Source organism: Onychomys torridus, chromosome 1 (genome assembly GCF_903995425.1).
Source record: "Onychomys torridus chromosome 1, mOncTor1.1, whole genome shotgun sequence".
NCBI classification, from domain to species: Eukaryota; Metazoa; Chordata; class Mammalia; order Rodentia; family Cricetidae; genus Onychomys; species Onychomys torridus.
Window position 1 is genome coordinate 174,434,046 of NC_050443.1, and position 19,342 is coordinate 174,453,387.

General features: G+C 45.1%; 1 protein-coding gene across 1 annotated transcript; it reads left to right on the plus strand.

The window, feature by feature from the left end:
- The first annotated feature begins 3,127 nt into the window (after nucleotides 1–3,127).
- On the plus strand, nucleotides 3,128–18,258 carry Tectb (tectorin beta). Its single transcript, XM_036176940.1, has 10 exons — nucleotides 3,128–3,488; nucleotides 5,140–5,330; nucleotides 7,057–7,199; nucleotides 7,303–7,375; nucleotides 12,772–12,875; nucleotides 13,002–13,085; nucleotides 14,302–14,464; nucleotides 15,513–15,585; nucleotides 17,190–17,222; nucleotides 18,209–18,258. Exons 1-10 carry the CDS (start codon nucleotides 3,413–3,415, stop codon nucleotides 18,256–18,258), a joined length of 990 nt encoding a protein of 329 aa, XP_036032833.1. The 5' UTR covers nucleotides 3,128–3,412.
- The last annotated feature ends 1,084 nt before the right edge of the window (nucleotides 18,259–19,342 follow it).

Here is a 19,342-nt window from a genome sequence, read left to right on the forward strand (position 1 = left end):
GCTAGCTCTCCCAAACCACTCAGGACCTCCAAACAGGAAAGGTACCCTTTGTTGCCTAGCAATTCATAACACAAAGATGCAGGAAAGATGAGCTCATCTTTTGGACGAGTCTTCCATAAAACTATCTTTGATGGGCTCTTTCAAAATCCTAGGATTGATAAAACCTTCCAACCCATTTTTCCTGTGTGAAGAATCTGCAATGGTCTGAGCGAGAGGTCTGCTTTTGGATTCCATCTGAGGGGTGCCCCTCTCACCAAGGGCATATGGGGTGGAGGAGAGTTGAAAAGCAGAGAGAGAATTGAGTGGGGCATAAGAGAGCAAGGCAATTACTGCAGAAAATAGATGCCTCCTGCCTTTTATCAAGAACGGTATCAAATACTGTTTGGCCCAAGCACATTTGGTCCCCTTCTGTCTCTTATGCAAATTAAACATCTAGAGACCAGCCTGCCACAAAAGTGGAACCACTGCCCCACCCCACCACTCCTCCCACCCTTGAAGCAGTATCATGTACCTGATTGTTAGCTGATTCTCTGCCCCAAGAAATCATAGGAAAGATCTCTTTCTCTGTCCCCAAATTTTATCCTGATGGGACCTTTCTTCAAATCAAAAGTATCTGCTCTTTTGTTAGGGTGGGCTTCCAAAGCAAAGACTGTTACCATAGAAACATTTGGGGTTCATCTGGGAGCACTGGGGAGATGCTGTCCCAGCCTGAGGATACCAGCCTTGCCTGCTCATACTTTACAGCAAGGAGTCTTTCTTTACTGCTGAGTCCATGCCAGGCGCCATGCTAAGCAATTTATATGGACTGTTTCTTTACATGCTTGGACCAGCCATAGGACATAAGAAGCCTCATTTTACAGATTTGAAACCAAAGGCTTAAAGAGGTCAAGTTACTTGCCCAAGATGACACCACTGGAAATCTGACAGAGCCATGATGTTTAATTCCAGAACCAACACTTGTGGTGGCCTATGACACACTTGGCACTGGTAAAACTAGTGTCTTCCCCATATTGAGACCCTTTCCTAGCATTACATTTCCCAAATAGAACTTAACACAGGCACAAAGGCTCTCTGGATGCCTTGTCCTCAATGAGTAAAGGTGTACACATGTAACAAACATTAGCATTACTCACTTAATCTTTTGACCAACACTGTATTACAGACATTAATATTTCCTTCTAAAAGAGGAAGAAACTTAGGCTCACAGAACCTAACACCTGCCCAATAACAAACATACAGCCAATAAATCATCAAAGTGGTCTCTGGGCCCCTGGCAGGTGTCTTACAACTCAGCCTTACCCCATCACACCTTGCAGCATTTTTTCAGCCTTCATCCCACCTTCCCACTAGAGACAGGAAAGGGGCAGCTCCTCCGCCACCCTTTCTGTGAGTCATCTTTCTGCTTAGCTACTGCTCTGCGGGAGCTACTGACCTGGATGGGTCAGGGTGGGGTGTAAAGAAGCATGCATTTGAAGATAACAGCATCTTCTTGCAATGGGAACATGCATCCCAGCACAAGCAGAAGGATGCCATTGAACTGTCAACGATGGATAATTACTTCTCCAAACCACAGCCCATTCCATGTAGCCAAGCTGCCTTGGGCTTCTGTGCCTTGGCTTTCCTGCTCTTTCCTCACCAAGCGCTGGGGAACTCTTTCCTCCTTCCCTTCCGACACTTCAAACACACACTCAGCTTGCCCTGTGCATGTGCTCCCCACTAGAGAAGGAAGGAAGAAACAACTTCTAAGCTACCCATGTCTTCCAGGGCCAAGTGCAGAGGCTGGCAACTTACCAGATGGGTACCTCTGGTGTTTAATAAAAAAGAGATAAGAAGAAACAATGCTAAGCCCTGGGGGAAAGAAACTCAAAATCCACACATGTGAGATTCAGCAGCTTCATTTTGCTCAGGAATGGGCATTGGCATGTACAAGCTGCTGCTGCTGTTTCTGGGCTGCTCTGAGCTCCACCCCAGTGTGAAAACTGTTTAACTCACCCCTTCCTCCCACCCTCTTCAGTCCATTGGCTCATGTCTGTAAACTACATTGCTTGTGTGTTATCAATGCACACATACCTTCTGTTGCATGAACCTGAAGTCTACAATGAGACAACGGTCAGCTGTTTTAAGAGAAAGCAACACGACTCCCAGGACATGTGCACATGGCCAGAAACTGGTGTTTTCCATAAACTTGCGTATCTGTGTCCTGCCATTTGGCCTTCATCTCATCGCTCTGCTCTGCCCTGGGGTAGGACCAGGGTGATGGCCTCCATTTTGCAGAGAAGGAAGCTGAGTCCCAGGAATTTTTAATGGCTTCCCATGGAGCTCTTTCCTTAATCCTTAGAGGCTATCATAAGACAACTAACTCTATTATAGTACTTCTGTTCACACTGTTAGGGACACCCGGATGTCATTGTACGTGAAATTACACAGACACCCACGGATATGTCTGGAACCCCACCAGAGTAGCGTCCCCAGCATTGACCAGAGCAAGGTCTGGTTGGGTGTGATTAAAGACGGATTCATAGGAGAGTCTTTCAAAATTCTTTTTTTCCAAGCAGACTAATAAAGCTTGAAAGCCTAAAGTCTTTGCCATTTAAAGTTATATTTCAAGATGAAGTTAGAGACATCAAGAAACACTGGAGGAAAAATTTTTTAAGATTTTTTTTAACATTAATATAACCTATGTTTTGTTTGGCTTCCAGATGTAATTATGTCAAACTGGAATCCTTTTAGATTCAAAATTTCATTCTCCTATATAAAAATAAGGCAAGAAATAGAATGAGAAAAAATACAAAGAAGAGAATTACTACCTAGAACAGTACAGAAAATGTTTGTCTCCATTGGAGAGTTGTTTGTTTTTTTATTTTGATGTTTTGCACAAAAAAGAAAACTCTAGCTTTCCTCTCCAATACTGCTTGTAGCAGTAACAGGGGTGAGGTGGGATTTCTAACTCTCCAAAGGAGAAGAAATTAGATTCAGGTGGTAACTGAGCTGCCATTGGATTATTGTACCAAGTTCCCTTTTATTCGCTGGCAGTGGATAATGTGCACTCATTGTGACTTATCTCTGGTTGGTTTCTCTTACAGCCTCTGGATATATAAGGGGGAAGTAGGACAGGGGCTGGAGATCTGGGGAGCATCCGGGAGGCAGCATCTACCTCCAGAGAATGAAAACGGCAGGAACCTGAGCAACCGCCTGTGGCATTAACCTCTCCAGAGGTACGAGCCAGGGACAGCACTCCGATCACCCTAGGAAATTTCCCCACAAGATTGGATGATAACGTATTCTTACCCTTGACTTTAACTTTCCATTCATATTTCCAATACAGAACAATCGAGACCTGGGGCCTGGAGGGAAGGTGAGCATTCGGCCTGTTCACTTTGGTCACCTGGCAGAGACCGGCTTTTGAGAAGCAATGCTGGCAAGGGCCTTCATCCTGTTGGCGCTCTTTGCAGAAGCCTCGGCAAAATCATGCATTCCAAATAAAGCAGGTACCCCAGGGTCACACTGCTTTCCCAGAAGGCAACCCCTAGTCTCCACCTAGCTGTGATCCGAGCTCCAGACAGCTTGGTTGGGAAAGAGTAATAAACCGTCACCAGGTGGAGGCACAGAAGCCCCCAATGCCAATCAGACATTCTCCCACAGGGAGCAAAAAGTGTACTGAATGAACCATTTTTTTTTTTTTTTTTACAAATTAGAAGATATTTCCTTCTTCTTCTGTGTGATGGACCCCCTTTTTTATCTGTTTGACTGTGCAATGCATGCTGTGAGTCTCTAAACAGTATTTTGCAGAATTGAGCATGAAATGATGCAGTGAACATACATTTATTTATTTATTTATTTAATTTTACATATCAGCCATGGGTTCCCCTGTCCTCCCCCTTCCCGACCCCAACCCTGCCCTTCCCCCCAGCCCCTCCCCTCCATTCCTATCTCCTCCAGAGCAAAGACTCCCCTGGGGATTCAGCTCAACCTGGTAGATTTAGTCCAGGCATGTCCAGTCCCCTCCTTCCAGGCTGAGCAAAGTGTCCCTGTGTAAGCCCAAGGTTCCAAACAGCCAGCTCATGCACTAAGGACAGGTCCTGGTCCCACAGCCTGGGTGCCTCCCAAACAGTTCAAGCTATTCAACTGTCTCACTTATCCAGAGGGCCTGATCCAGCTGGGGGCTCCACAGCCTTTGGGTACATAATTCATGTGTTTCCACTAGTTTGGCTATTTGTCCCTGTGCTTTTTCCAAACTTGGTCTCAACAATTCACACTCTTACAATCCCTCCTCTTTCTCAACAATTGGACTCCTGGAGCTCCACCTGGGGCCTGGCTGTGGATCTCTGCATCCACTTCCCTCAGTCACTGGATAAGATTTCTAGCATGACAGTTAGGGTGTTTGGCCACCTGGTCACCAGACTAGGTCAGTTCAGGCTTTCTCTCGACCATTGCCAGTAGTCTACAGTGGATGTATCATTGTGGATTTCTGGGGATCTCTCTAGCATTTTGCTTCTTCCTATTCTCATGAGGTGTTCATTTACCACAGTCTCTCTTTCCTTGTTCTCCCTTTCTGTTCTTGATCCATCTGGGATCTCCCACTCCCCTAAGCTCTCTTTCCCTCGATCCTTGCCCTTCATTACCCCCACTCACATCCAGGTTGTTCGTGTAGATCTCATCCACTTCTCTGTCATTGGGTAATCCCTGTGTCTTTCTTAGGGTCCTGTATTCTAGGTAGCCTCCCTGGAGTTGTGAGAACATTTTAAATTATAAGAAATCTAATTTTTATAGGAATACAGATATCAGTCTGTGATTTTCCAGGCATATTCTTTAAGATCAAGGAAAAGTTTTAGGGCTGGGGCTATAGCTTGGGGGTAGAGCTCTTGCCTGGCAAGCCTGAGGCTCTGGTTTAATAACCAGTATTGCTGAACAACAACAAAACATTTGCTCTAAAATACAGTGACACCTTTTTAAAAGTGGATCCAATTAAATGGATGCTAAATAGTGACGCTGTTATATGTGGCATAAGTTGTAGAAGAAGAATTGCAATGGCTGAAGTTTGGGACAGCTCACCGCAACTTAGCAAGAACATGATTTTAATTGCCTCTGCGTGACATCTGATGACCATGACTGACTCAGACTGTGTGTGTACTCTTCCAGATGTCATCCTTGTGTTTTGTTACCCTAAAACCATCATCACTAAAATCCCCGAGTGTCCCTATGGCTGGGAAGTCCATCAGCTGGCACTCGGGGGGATGTGTTACAATGGGGTCCATGAAGGTGGCTACTACCAGTTTGTCATCCCAGACCTGTCACCTAAGAACAGGTCCTACTGTGGAACCCAGTCTGAGGTAAGCCAGCCCGCTTAAGCAGGGATGCTGAAGCGGGAGTGATGAGACACAAGAGGAGCGTTTGCTGCCATCCTTAAGAGAATTCACAACACTAAATTCCTTCTTAAAGTCAGTCCTGTCGCTCAAATTCCCTAGGAGGCTGTAGTGACTAAAATCTTCTCTTCTACCTAATTTGGATGACTCTTTGTGTGTCTTAAAGCCGGGCAGTGATAGCACACACCTTTAATCCCAGCACTCAGGATGCAGAGGCAGGTGGATCTCTGTGAGTTCAAGGCCAGCCTGGGCTACCAAGTGAGTTCCAGGAAAGGCTCAAAGCTACACAGAGAAACCCTATCTGAAAAAACATTGTGTCCTCTTCCGTCACGCCCCACCTTATCTCTTAAGATAGGTCTCTTGCTGAACCCAGAGCTTGCTGATGCAGTGAGACGGGCTGGCCAGTGCTGGGATGACAGGCATGTGCCTCCCATCATACCCAGCATTTTATAATCATGTTAGAGATCCGAACTCAGGTCCTCATGTCTGTGCAGCAACCATTTACCCACCAAGACACCTCCACAACCCAGTGACTCTTTGGACTTGACTTTCATTCCCCTAATTTGTTGGGGTATGGGGATAGGAGCAAAGCTTCCTTCTGTGAGTAGAATAAAGCAAACTTCTCACTTTGGCACTTGCATCCCAACATCAGATACTAAAATCAATGGGCCATCCTTTCCCCAAGAACTGGAAGTGACAGGTGCATTTGGGAAAGTGCTAACAGGATCTAAGCAGGGTCACGTGAGGCATTCATAGCAGGGGACCGGACCGTGGAATCATGAGAACCACAGCCTCTTGACAGGTGCTTATATGACAGAGGAGAAATCTGAGGCCTCCCCCAGAGTCATCAGTTCTCAGCCACAGGAGTACTAGGAGCATGGTCCCTGCCACCACGGGTCAGAATTCCTACTGCCTTGACTACTGGAAGGGTATGTGCTTGTATGCCTCAGAGGGGGAAAAAAAAAGCCAACTCCTCTTCCTGGAGTGCCAGAAGGATTCAGGTTTGATGGGAAGAGCCATGAGCAAAGTGAACAGAGCATCATATCTGTGAGTGCATCCCTGTGAGCTGAAGTGGAAAACATCTCCATGCTTTCAGGCCATTTCCTTTAAAACAGGTGTTCACAGTTCTAATGCCGGGGAGTTTTGAGACCAACGTGCAAGAAGGAAGAATTTCATAATTGGTGCTTTATGGTTAAAAGATGCTTTAACTGCAGATTTATGGTCTAGAGTGGAGGATGGACAAAGACCTTCATGGGACTTTGGACAAGGGGAGTAGAAGAAAAGTTGAGGCTGGGAACAGAGACCTTTGACCTAGTCCCTCAGTCAGACGATCAGTAGGACTTTTCCTACACATACAGTATCGACCTCATTGAAGGGATGCCAGAATTCTGCTAATATTTTCACCACACAGAATGGGTTCTACTGTTTCTGATAAATATTTCTGTCTCCTCGTTGGGTTTTTGTTTTGTTTTATTTTTCAACAGGGTCTTGGCTTCAAACTCACTATGTAGCTGAAGCTTGCCTGGAACCCCTTAGCTTCACCTCCCATTTGATGGGATGGCAGGAATGTACCACCGTGCCCAGCATTCTCCCCAGGATTTTTTTAACCAAGTCATTACCAACCACTTTCCTCAGAATCCTCAGTCCCACCAGGGGACAGCATACACACTAACTGCCTCCTTCCTTCCTCCAGTACAAGCCCCCCATCTACCACTTCTATAGCCACATTGTGTCCAACGACAGCACGGTGATTGTGAAGAACCAGCCTGTCAACTACTCCTTCTCCTGCACCTACCACTCTACCTACCTGGTGAACCAGGCTGCTTTTGATCAGAGGTAAGCCGCTCTGGGGGTGGAGGGCTGGCCACCATGAGGATGCTACAGTCCCTGTCAATCAGGCATGTTTCAGTCCTTATGCAAAATTCTCTCCCCTTTTCAGAGTGGCCACTGTTCATGTCAAGAATGGGAGCATGGGCACATTTGAAAGCCAGTTGTCCCTCAACTTCTACACTGTAAGTCCAGGTTGCCTTTCCTCAGGGCACTTACTTCCATGGGAGTCACTCTCTCCCAGCCTCTGGGCAGAGCCCCACTCCAGAACTCCAACAGTGGCATACTGCCTTAACTTGGCTTTAAAGATGCCGTGCAACAGAAGGTTCACTTCACAGGCCAATCAAAGAGCTAAACGGCACAGGCGTGGCTGACCTTCCCATTTCACCAATACAAAAATTAGGCAAGGTCACAGGTCAGACAATAGAACACCCATGTCTGACTCCTAATCAAGATTAGTTTCTACTACATTACTCTCCAGAGATTTATTTGCCATTAGGATCTCAAAGCCATTAGTCAAGAGCATTGTGCTCCCTGACTAGTCCGGAGCTAAAGACAAGGCTTAGGGCTAGCCTCTGCTTTTTAGCTCTTTCATCCCATAAGATTTCTTCACTGTTCTAATTGCCTGTGTTGACATGGAAAGTTAAAGGCACACTTTGGTCTCTCTCAAAATTAAGTGCTGCAGAGAAACCAAATACGGACTGGCCACAAACCCAACGACTCTCCAGATAGAAAGGGCATTTTGTTTTTAAGCTGTAGCTTCCAGTGAGGACACAGGCACTCAGAGGGCACACTGGCCCAGCTGGCTAGAGGAAGAGGCAAGCAGAAACACAAACCTTTGTGTGAAGCGTTGGAAGTGTCCTCAGAGGGCAGCACATCTGACCCATTTCGTTTTTGCAAGAAAAAACAGCATCTCATCTGAAACCTCACTAACACTGAACACTTTACCTATTGCCCGGAAGCCATTATCCCCTAGAATTCATCAGTGAGTGCTGAAGAATCCTAAAACAACCTAGTCTGTCTTGCAGATAAGGAAGCCCAAAAGAAGGAAGGCGTTTGCCCAAGAACACACAGGGGCCTTGGAGAAGCCTCTGGTGAGAACAGAGATTCCCTAACTGAGTGAGGTACTGCCTGTAGAGGCATAAAGCACAGTGTCATAGCCCTTTACCCACAAAGCCCAATGTGAAATTCAATTTTTTACTCTTTTTAAAAACTATTGTTAAAGAAGGATCTCTAAGACGCATTTGCTTCAAGTTTCCTTAAAATTCAGACTAGCCCCAGCTTCATCTCTCTAGTGGCTGAACCAGAGATAAATATCCACAGCCACTTGACCTGTGTCCAGGGATCAATGTACTGTGGGTCACCAGGGGTGCTCAAATGAGGCTGACACAACTTCCTGTAGAGGGACTACAGTCTTTCCTAGGAAGGCCCCGTCTAGAAGCTAGCTAGTTGTTGTTATTCTCATGAGATAAGGTGGAAGATTTGATCCTATGAATGTTTACAATAGTTGGTGATAGAGACCAGGGTTTTTAAAACTCATCTCTCACCATCACCCACATAGGATTGAGTTTCAGACGTAAACATAACCTCAGAAGTAGAAGAAACATATTCCTTCAATCAATCAGCCTTTACCAGCAGGCCATCTGCAGAAACAGAGGGACAAATTCCTTCCTGAATTGTCTAGAAATGAAGCCAAGGTGTCCCCAAACCCTGCCATCAAAGCCTCTCTGGGTCAAACAAACTTCAGCACAGAGCAGTTTCCGCTGCCCAGACGCCTTTGTTTATATTCCTCACTGGGTTTAGTTTCTTACGTCTAGCCCATGTATTTTTTTTTTTCACTTTGAGGGCATTTTTGAGTGTTTCTAAAGCAACAACTGCTTCCTTGCATATATTTCCATCAAATTACCAGAAACAGAACCATGCCCTACATAGGACAATAGAACCAACACACTGCTAATTGCTTAGGATTCTGGGAAGTTCAGAGCCTGGGCCCTCAAATACACTCCTCCTACTCTGCATGTGTCCTCTCTTCTTTCTCTCCAGCCCTTCCCACTCACTTTGGCCAAGGACCCCTAGTTGATATTCCCAGGGGAAAGTTATGACTCCCATTTGAAGACAAAGGAAGGTTGTGGGTTTACAGATACAGCCTGGAACTATGGTTTTAAAAAAAAAAAAAATGGGCCAAGCCTGAAGGCCTGGTATTACTATTTACTAGTTAAACAACTTTAGGAAAGTTAGGGAGCCTCCCTGCACCTCTACGGCCATAAAACAAGAACTTAGTGACATGTATCCCTTAGATATTAGGAAACTCAGTCAGTGACATCATCTTTAAGTACTCAGCATGGTTGGTGAACTTGGTAAGTACCCAAGAAGACAGCTGTTCTCCTTGAGTGTAGACTCAGGCCCCATTTAACATTGATGCTCTGAATGTTCTTAGAACCGTTGCCTTTATAAAGATCAATATCAATATTGGTGTGAGACTAGGTTAGCTTCTTAAAATCAAAACAGTACTGGCCTTCTTGGTGGTGCTACAAAAAGAAATGAAAAGGCCTATGGTGGACATAGGCAAAGAAAGATTAAAGATCCTTCCAGAATCAGAACAAACTGCAGAGACCACCCTTGATTCCTCACATGAAGTCCACAGAGTTCCCCTGCTGAGGGCTGGCGGTTCTACCTCCTCCAGTGACACAGGTGAGCTGGCCATTTGTTTTAGATTATCAGTGGAACCTGACCCCGGAAGCCCTATTGTGTTGGTTCTGACTACAAAAATAATTCTATGGGATCATGTTGGTCACAGCTCTCCAAAAGAGTCCCCATCTTCTCTAAACTAAACATCTTCTTGTTGGTTTCTCTGACATCCTAATTGCTTTCCCGTGAGCACAAGCAAGCTGGCCAGTGCCTGTTACAAAACGGGACCCAGACTTGAAATGTTCTACTCTAGTCCTCTGTGGAGCCTAAAGAGACATAGGGGGCCACAGGTGACCATCTAAGTTCTGGAAAACTCTAGGAATATGCCCTGAAGTACTCACTTCAGGTTAGTTTTCTTTATTGTTATCTCACCCTATGCACAAAAGCAACTACATTTCCCCATATGAACTGCTCATTGAGGCATGCCTATCCTTACCTTGGGCAACTAGCTGGTTGTGAGTCAACCTTCTAGTCAAGAGAAGGAATGCTGGGACATGGTTTCTCAACAGACTCCTCCATTCTATAGGGTAGAGAAGTATTCTTTGTGATCTTTCTGATAGCATAGAATAGCTTACCAAGGCAAAGCTGTCTGAGGACAGGTCTCTGATTTTCATGTTAAAAAGGAAGTAGGGAACCAGGTGTGGTGGCTCCTATCTGTCATTGCAGCCTGAGGAGCAGAAGCAAGATGTCTGGGAGTCTGAAGTCAGTCTGGTTTACATAGTGAGGTTCAGGCTAGTCAGAGCTGTCTAGAAAGACCCAGAGAGGAAGTAGGGCAGAGGAAAGAAGGGAGAGGGAGAGAGGGAGAGGGAAGGGAAAATCATACTAAGCATTTCTGTAGTTATCAGTGCAGCTTCTGGTCTTTGCTCTGATGGAGAACTGCACAATTGTTCCATCAGTAGAGACCCCACACTCTACCAGTTGGTCTCCAGAAGAAAGACTTCACAGAAGCATCTCTGGAGACTTGAGAACTAAATTGCCATCCTCGAGTTAGTTTCCATGTTTGGAAATGTCCCCTGAAATCTCATACATTTTAGGCAATACCAAAAATACTTTAAAAACTACTGAACAGGTGACACTTTAGCTGCATGCACGCAAATAAATCACCTATGCCAGGGACTGTTATTGCTTAAGTGTGGCAACCAATAACGTGGTGCAGAGGCCTGACAAATGGAAAGAAGGATCCAGCAACTAGGTGGCTTATTGTGAGAGCCTCGGCTGGTCCTGCTTCCATAGAATGATGGAAGTCATCCTAGATGCCTACTGAGTTACAAGTCTCTAAGTTATAAATTCAGATTTTGAAATACCCTAGCCTAAACTTTATGTTTCTATCCTACAATGTCACAGAGGCCAATGTCTCTGTCTCCCATGGCTAATGACAGAGAGTAGTTCCAGGTTCTTACTCAAGTGAATTGAACAGGATACTCACAGAATGGAGGAGCAGCCTCCTTTGAGGAAGTCAGTCACAGCTGTAATTTCTAATAGCTCACTGTGCGTTATCTGAAGATGATAGATTTGGAACAAAGCTGGGCCAGGGACCAGACCCTGACACTCCTGAGCCTGTCATGGTAGTGACCCTTTGGCACACTCAGGTTTCAAGGCCTGCTCTCCTCGATCCACCTCATAGCCCCATAATCCCATCCCCTGCTCTTTTCTCTACTTTCTAACCCTCCTCCAGACCTGGCCTCCTTGCTGACCTGTCAGCCACATCCTTACCCCAGGGTAGACATTCTTTCTGGTGTGGCTACACAGCCTCCTTCCTCACTTTCCTCAAGCCTTGTTCAGACACTACCTCCTCAAAGAGGCCTCTTCAAAAATGTCACAATAGGGCTCCTTTGCTGAAGGGCTTAATGTGCCGGTGTGAGGACAGACCCGAGTTCAATCTCCAGAGCCCGCATTTAAAGAAACAAGCTGAGCATAATGGCGCTTGTAATCCCATCCCTGGAGAGGCAGAGACAGGTGATCCCTGTCGTTTACTTGCTGGCCAGCCTAGCCCACTTGGTGAATTCTGGGCCATTGAGAGACCCTGTGTTAAACTCAAGGTAGACAGTTGCCTGAGGAATGAAACCAGAGGTTGATCTCTGACCTCCATATACATGTGCATACCTTTATATACTCATGTACCCATGCCCACACAAACATGCATATGAATACACACACACACACACACACACACACACACACACACACACACCTCACACACACTAAATGCAGATTACCTTTCCTCATGTTTCCAGTCCCTTTTGCTATTTTTGTGGCTTCTAATATTACATACTATATGATAATCCAATGTACTGTGCAATTTACTTCTTTTCTATTGTCTTTCTCTCCTGCTAGAAAGTATAATCATTTGGAGACAGATTTTGCTTCATTCACAAATATTATATCTCAATACAGAATATCTTGATATAGAAACTATCCAAACATGTAGAACGACACCTAAATACATTGCAGGCACTCAATGGGGTATGCCTGTTGATAATCACACTGGTAATCAAATCACAAACTTTAGAACTCAGGCGAGCATTTGCTCAGACAGAGTGCAGGGAATCAGGGATCATGAGAGGGTATGATTTGGTTGCTCTTGGCCTTGAGTGATTTGTGAAACCATGGCTTGATGTCCTCAGATTCCATTATTTTTCTATCAGTCAATTTTGTTGGCATCACTGAGACAATGTGTGTCAAACCACGACCAGCAATGTCCTCTTCTAAGATGACATCCGCATCCTCAGAGGTACAGTTTCTCTGGCTCTGGTGTTTTCTTGATGGTCTCATGTGCTTGTCCCTTGGTTGGTTAGTTCCATCTATATCCTATCCCCAAAGTTTCTGCTCCGGCCAGAACTGACGGTTCATTCTCAGAGGTCACAATGCCTAGTGTAACCATTTTCTTCCCAAGAATGCCAAGTTTTCCACCAAGAAAGAAGCTCCTTTCATTCTGGAAACATCCGAAATTGGTTCAGACCTGTTCGCAGGAGTAGAAGCCAAAGGGCTAAGCACTCGGTAAGTTCCTTTCCTCTGTGTCTTTTTAAGTACAAAGGGAAAAAAGGCCAGCCAACAGATTCCAGCCTTCAGGTGTTTGCATTCTTAAGACTGGTTCAAAGTGACATCTTCTTGTTTTATTTCTAGGTTTAAAGTAGTCCTGAATAGCTGTTGGGCCACCCCCTCAGCGGACTTCATGTACCCCTTGCAGTGGCAGCTAATCAATAAGGGGTAGGTGCTACTCTCGGGAGTCAATGCAGAGCAGTGGTCCAATGTACCCTGGTCTTTTCTGCTATAGCTTGGAATAGCTTGGGAGGAAACTTTTTGTTCATACCAGATCCTTTGGGTGGAACTCCGGTTTTCAAAAGTCCTTAGTGATTTTATATATATATATAAAATCAGCTATTTTCCTGTACACATGAACACAACTGCAACAGCACACTCCCCTCAAAGTGTGATTCCATGTGGGGCAAGGGACTTGTTCAGGGTGAGATGGAGATCTCCCCGTGGCTGCCACCATCCAATCAGAGTGAGCTGTCACTGAGAGGCAGGTGCCACAGCCTGTGCCAAGGGATGGTGGTGCCAAGACATCTAGGCTTGCCCATTATTTGCATCCCTTCCCCCACCACAAAGCTCCCCTTACATTTCTTTCCACTGGCCGATACAGGGCCAGGGCACCCTGGCTGCAAAGAGCTATTTTAGGGCTCTGTGTCTTGAGTTCAGGCAAGGATCTCAGGTTTATTGACCAAACAATCCTGTTAGAGCCTCATTTCATAAGTTGGAAAATTCTCACAGCCCATGATTGCCAAGGCCACAACAAACAGAAATAACTCTGACCCTTGGCCCAGATAGGAAGGCACAACCTTTGTTTCTCGCTCATGACTCCTGAGAGAGATTCTGGGATAATATTTTGCAGTTCCTGCTTCTGTCTCAGCAAACATACATTTAGATATTTCTTTCCATTATCTAGATAATATATGGAAATGACTATGCTTTTTACAAAGGTTATTGTATATTATATGTATAATTAATTGAACATAAATTTCAGGCAAAACCTAACAATGCATATGGGGCTAAGCAGTAGGTGTAAGTGTAGGTGTCCACAGCAACATTGGAACACACTGCTCCCATCCATCATGTTGGTCCTTACCTTGTGTTACCCTGGAGTCTTCCAGAGGCCAGTCCTAAAGAGGGCTTGATAGTTCACTTCTTTAGGACAGGGGTTCAACTTACCAGATGTATGGGTTCTCATAAGTCACCCCCTATTTTAGGATGGAGACAATCTCATCCACCCCTCTAGCCCTTCGATTTGACCTCACACTCAGGAATCAGAGTTCGTGGAAAGGACAAATAGCTGTGCACAGAATGCAGTGCGAAATTTTGCCTTAGAGCCTCTTTGGAGTTCTCTGGTGTGATATTTCACTCTCCTTTCCCCCATGTATATCAGCTGCCCCACTGATGAAACAGTCCTCGTGCATGAGAACGGCAAGGATCACAGGGCAACTTTTCAATTCAATGCCTTCCGGTTCCAGAACATCCCCAAACTCTCCAAGGTTTGGTTACACTGTGAGACATTCATCTGTGACAGTGAGAAGCTTTCCTGCCCAGTGGTGAGGATCCTGGCTCTGGAAGGAAGATATTACCCCCAAAGGGCTGGTATTGGAGGAGCTGGATTTGATCTGGGAGATGTGGGCCCTGGGTGCAGAGACAGAAGGTCTAGGCCTGTCTACCTTGCTACCAAAACTTACCAATTTGGTATGTGTTGCTTGCCCACAGAGCCTGGTCTCATCATCTTTGAATAGAGGTCATCAGTTCTGATGGCTGTTCCCTTTTCAGAGAACAATGTAAGATAAAAATGAACATAGTAACAGGCATGAAAATGCTTTGAAAATGTTAAAAGTGTCAAGGGATCCAAGATCTAGCAGAACTCCAAAGCAGGTGATTGTAATCTGGATTGGACCATCTTCAGAGAAACACTTGAAACTCTAGGTCAGGATGGATTGCAGAGTAAGGGGAGGGGCTAGTGCCCTGTGGCTCTGGGCCTTACAGAACTGTAGAACACCTCCTCGGGAACTTAAAAGTACTGAGCTCCAAACTGTCCCCTGTCCTCCATAGACTGGAGGCCTCAGAGCTTCTGAAGAGACTGCCAGGGGCCTGGAGGAATCAGCAGAAAGGAGGTTGAATCTCTCCTTCCATCAAGTCATGTAGTTAGAAAAGACAGGGAAGAAAAGAAAAAAGAACCAGAGGGTGCAGGGCTGGTGGTGGAGGAGAATCAGTTAGTACTTGATCAAAGGATGGGCATCAGAGTTGCAGTTTTTAAACAACAACAAAAAAAAAAAATAGAGCAGAACACATTCTCCTATCACTGAGTTAAGAGGAAAGTAAAGCCTTCCTCCCTATGGAAAGGCATGGTGCCCATCCTCTGCTGCAACAATAATAAACTACTACAGCAGGGTTTTCCCACACTGAAGAGCCAATGAAGTCTAGATGTCTGTGCGTGCGTGCGTGCGTGCGTGCGTGCGTGCGTGTGTGTGTGTGTGTGTATACATTTTATGTATGTAGTGACTGGGGACTTTGACTCCATGAAGTTTCATTTTGTTTTTTTGTTTCTTTGTTTGTTTCTTGTTTCCTTTGTTCATTTCTCCTTCCGGTCTTCAGAACTGTGACAAACGGAAGCGTATGCTACGTGACCAAACAGGGGGTGTCCTGGTTGTGGAGCTGTCCTTGCGGAGTAAGCTGATTGCCCAATAGTCATGTGCATTCTGGGCTGTGTCCACAGGCACGGCAGGTTTGAGCATTTTGATTGAATTGTCAAACCAGGCGTGCCTGTGGACACAACACTCACCTGCTCCTCAAGTAGCGGGGGTCTGATCATGTAGGCCCAAGGAAATAAGAGGTTTGTTGACTACCTTGAACGTCTTATTGGGGCCCAAATCCAAATGTTCCTAAGTAATTAAGAAGCGCAGAGCTGAGCTTCCAAACTGGTCATGCAGTGAACAATAGGAACAGAAATGTAGGTGTCCTGGGAATGTCAGCAAGCCTTCACTGCCCCAGCCTGGCCTGGACACTAAGTTCCAGAAATGAGCAAGACTCATAGAGACCATGTCTCAGGAGTTGACCCTCTAAGAAACAGATGGACCACACTGAGGGCCAGGGAATGTTGAGGGGTGGGGAAGCATAAGGTGATGCAGGAGTGTGTGGCCACGTGAATTGACCCAGTACAGACCTCATAGACTGTTGGAAAATGTCAGTGTGACCTGGAGGATGCTATGACCAGAGAGTGAGCCAGACTTTGGTGGTAGTGTTGGTTTTTGAGGGGGCCCACCACCCAGCTTGCAAATAAATCACACACAGAGGCTTATTCTTACTTATGAATGCCCGGCATTAGCTTTGCTCCTTTCTCAACAGCTTTCCCTAAATTATCCCATCTATCTTTTGCCTCTGGCTTTTCCCTCTGTAAATCTTACTCTTACTCCATGGCTTGCTGATTGTGTAGCAGAGTGACTGGTCCCTGGATCCCTCCTCCCAGTTTTTTCCTTCTATTTATTCTCTCTGCCTGCCAGCCCCGCCTATCCTCAATCCTACCTTGCTATTGGCCATTCAGCTCTTTATTAGACCATCAGGTGTTTTAGACAGGCACATTAACACATCTTCACAGAGTTAAACAAATGCAACATAAACAAAAGTAACATACCTTAAAATAATATTCTACTACACTTTCGAGTTGTACCTCAAAGCATAATTGCTGAACCACAGACCAGGGCAAAGTCTCCAGGCTTTCTCTTGATTTTATGGGGTCTACAAACTAAACCAGGTTTTGTACACTTTCATGTGGTTCCAAAAATTAAAAAGAAAAGAAAAACATGGTGCATAAAAAGTCAATGAAATTAAAATCTCAGTGTCTACAAAGCTTTATTAGAACACAGATGGCATTGTCTACAGGAATATTCACACTACAAGGACAATACAATAAGGCCATGCTTGGTGCAGTTGTACACACCTGTAACCTCACTACTCAGGAGGCTGAGGCAGGAGGATAGTGAATCTGTGGACTATCTAGGATATATAGTAAAACTCTGCCTAAAAGTGTAAAGAAAAAAAAAAAGTATTTAGTATCTTGTGCTTTCCAAAATATTTAGCAACCCCTGCTTTAGATAGCCAAGGAGATGATGCTGTAAGACAAGTCTTTGTAAACCTCAGTATATGCTTCCTCTAGAAGGTGGAGCTTGTGAGTTAGTGGAGGTCAAACATGGTCAGCCTTGTGGCTCAGACACAGTCCTGGTACTTCTTCCATGCCTTTCTTCAACCTCCATTCTCTCTCTTTGCTCACTCCAGGCAGGGGACTTTCCAGTCTCTGTGACTTCTCAGGTAAGAATAAGAGGCACTTACATGTCATGGGGCAAGGCTTTTGTGAAGTGGATGTACTGTTAGGGGTGTTTACTTTACCCCAGCAAAATCTGTCATTGAAAATATACATCTTGAAGTACACCTGAGTGGGGCAGAGGGGCACAGAGGCAAAGAGGTCTCACTCCAACCAGCCTGTGACCCGAGAGAGGAGCTGTTCAAATGAATGAAGAACCATCAGATCCCTGGGCATTCTCTGAACACAGCCACCACTCGGTGGCTTTCCTAAGGTTCCTGTGTTTGGAGAACATAGTTTTTGATCAGATCATCAGCTCATTAGCAAATATTTGCAGTCCTGCCATGACTCAGCTGTTTATTAATGGAGTGACTTGGATAAGAAAGAACTCAGCCCTCCCCTCTCCACTTTGCTGTGTGAACTGGGCTTTGATTTTCCCTAACATCCAGGGTGTGCTATGAATTATAGTTCAGCACTAAACAATACAGTGCACAAGACAAGGTCATGGGGTGAGGGCCGGGGGATGACATAGCAGCAGCCAGAGCCACTTCTTAGAGGAAGAGCCATTCCAGCTGCAACCAGGGTCTGGCTAGAGAGATGGCAGGGACATAAGAATGAGGCTGGGGCTACGGCAGTGGTTTGCAGACTCACAGACAGAAACCACTGCATCATAGAAGAAAACCATGTAAATGGATTTCAATGCCCACTTCTCATTTTCAAGGGAAGTGCTCCAGAGAGCATCCTACAGTGAAAGGTGTATGCCATCACTGTGCCGTCCAAGCTCAAATGTCTCTTTGCCAAAGGTCCACAATCTAGGCTTATGTATCAGGACCTCGGTATTGATAGAAGTGGACAGTGTAAGCCCCAGGGAAGGAACAGAAATGACTGTATAAAATTTGGAACCTTTCTGCATCCTCATTGCATTAGCTCTGGCTGATTCTCCTTCACCTTATGCAGCTGTTTCTGAGTGTGTCTCTGCCCCTCTGCTCCACAGATGTTCTTTATCACCTCATCCTGATGTTGGGGATCTGCGCTGTGTTATAAGAGAGAGCTGGGCAGCTGCAGCAACTCTCTTCAAGGCCACCCTGAACTATGACACACTGCCAAAAAGAACAAATAGAAGACTTCACTGCCGGGGAGCAGAGAATAGCGCTTTGCCAAATATGTGTTCCCCATGATTATTTTGTGTGTGAATTTGGTGATCCACTGCCGTCAGAGTCACACTTCCCCTTATTCTTTCCTCTGGTCATAAGGTCCTGCCAATCCCCCTCTATGAAGGTGGGGAGGAGTCTTCTCTCCTCTACTCAAATTAGGGTAGCATTTAAAAGCTACTTTCATCATAAAAGGATTCACACATTCATCATATACAGCTTAGCATTTGGAAGCAAAGACAGACCATAACCACAAAAAAAAAAAAAAAAAAAAACAATGCCAAATACAGAATCCACAGGGATAGAAAACTTTACCCAGCAGGTACTGTCATTGAGACAGTACAATTCTAAGGACCAGAATTGAGCTCATAGGCAGGAGATTCCAATCTTCAAGTGACAATGTGGAAATCCAAGTTAAATAAAATATATTTGTTCAACTTTTTGTAATAGACAAGAAGTGGGTTTCTGAGAGCCTCTAGTACTAATTTTTTTATTATAGGGTTTCTTAAATAGATATAAACATTAGGTAGGTATCATAATGCCTTACCCTTATAACTGATTATATTTCTCTGTAATCAAAAGTAAATAGGAAATAGACTATGGAAGGAGTAAAATTCATCCTAATTTCACATAATAATGTGGCATTGCCTACATGGAATGCATTTTCACGACAATGGAAAGAATGTACCTGGGTCCAGGTTCTCTGAGATTCGAGAGCCAATCCTCCCACAGAGATCATGATGCTCAATGGACTTATGAGCCTCATTTGCTCTAGGAAGTGTTTCTGTCTGGAATGGCCTAATGCATTCCACCTTCCCTGAAAACACTCAAGCCTGTGTCTGCTTCCAGCTTGTTCACATAGGATTGTGAGAACTGAACCAATAAAACATCAGAAACATAATGCAAATATAGCCAATGACAGCACACTCTCAAAACTGGAAACCCCTGTGGTCTAGAACATGCCAATGTCAGTGATT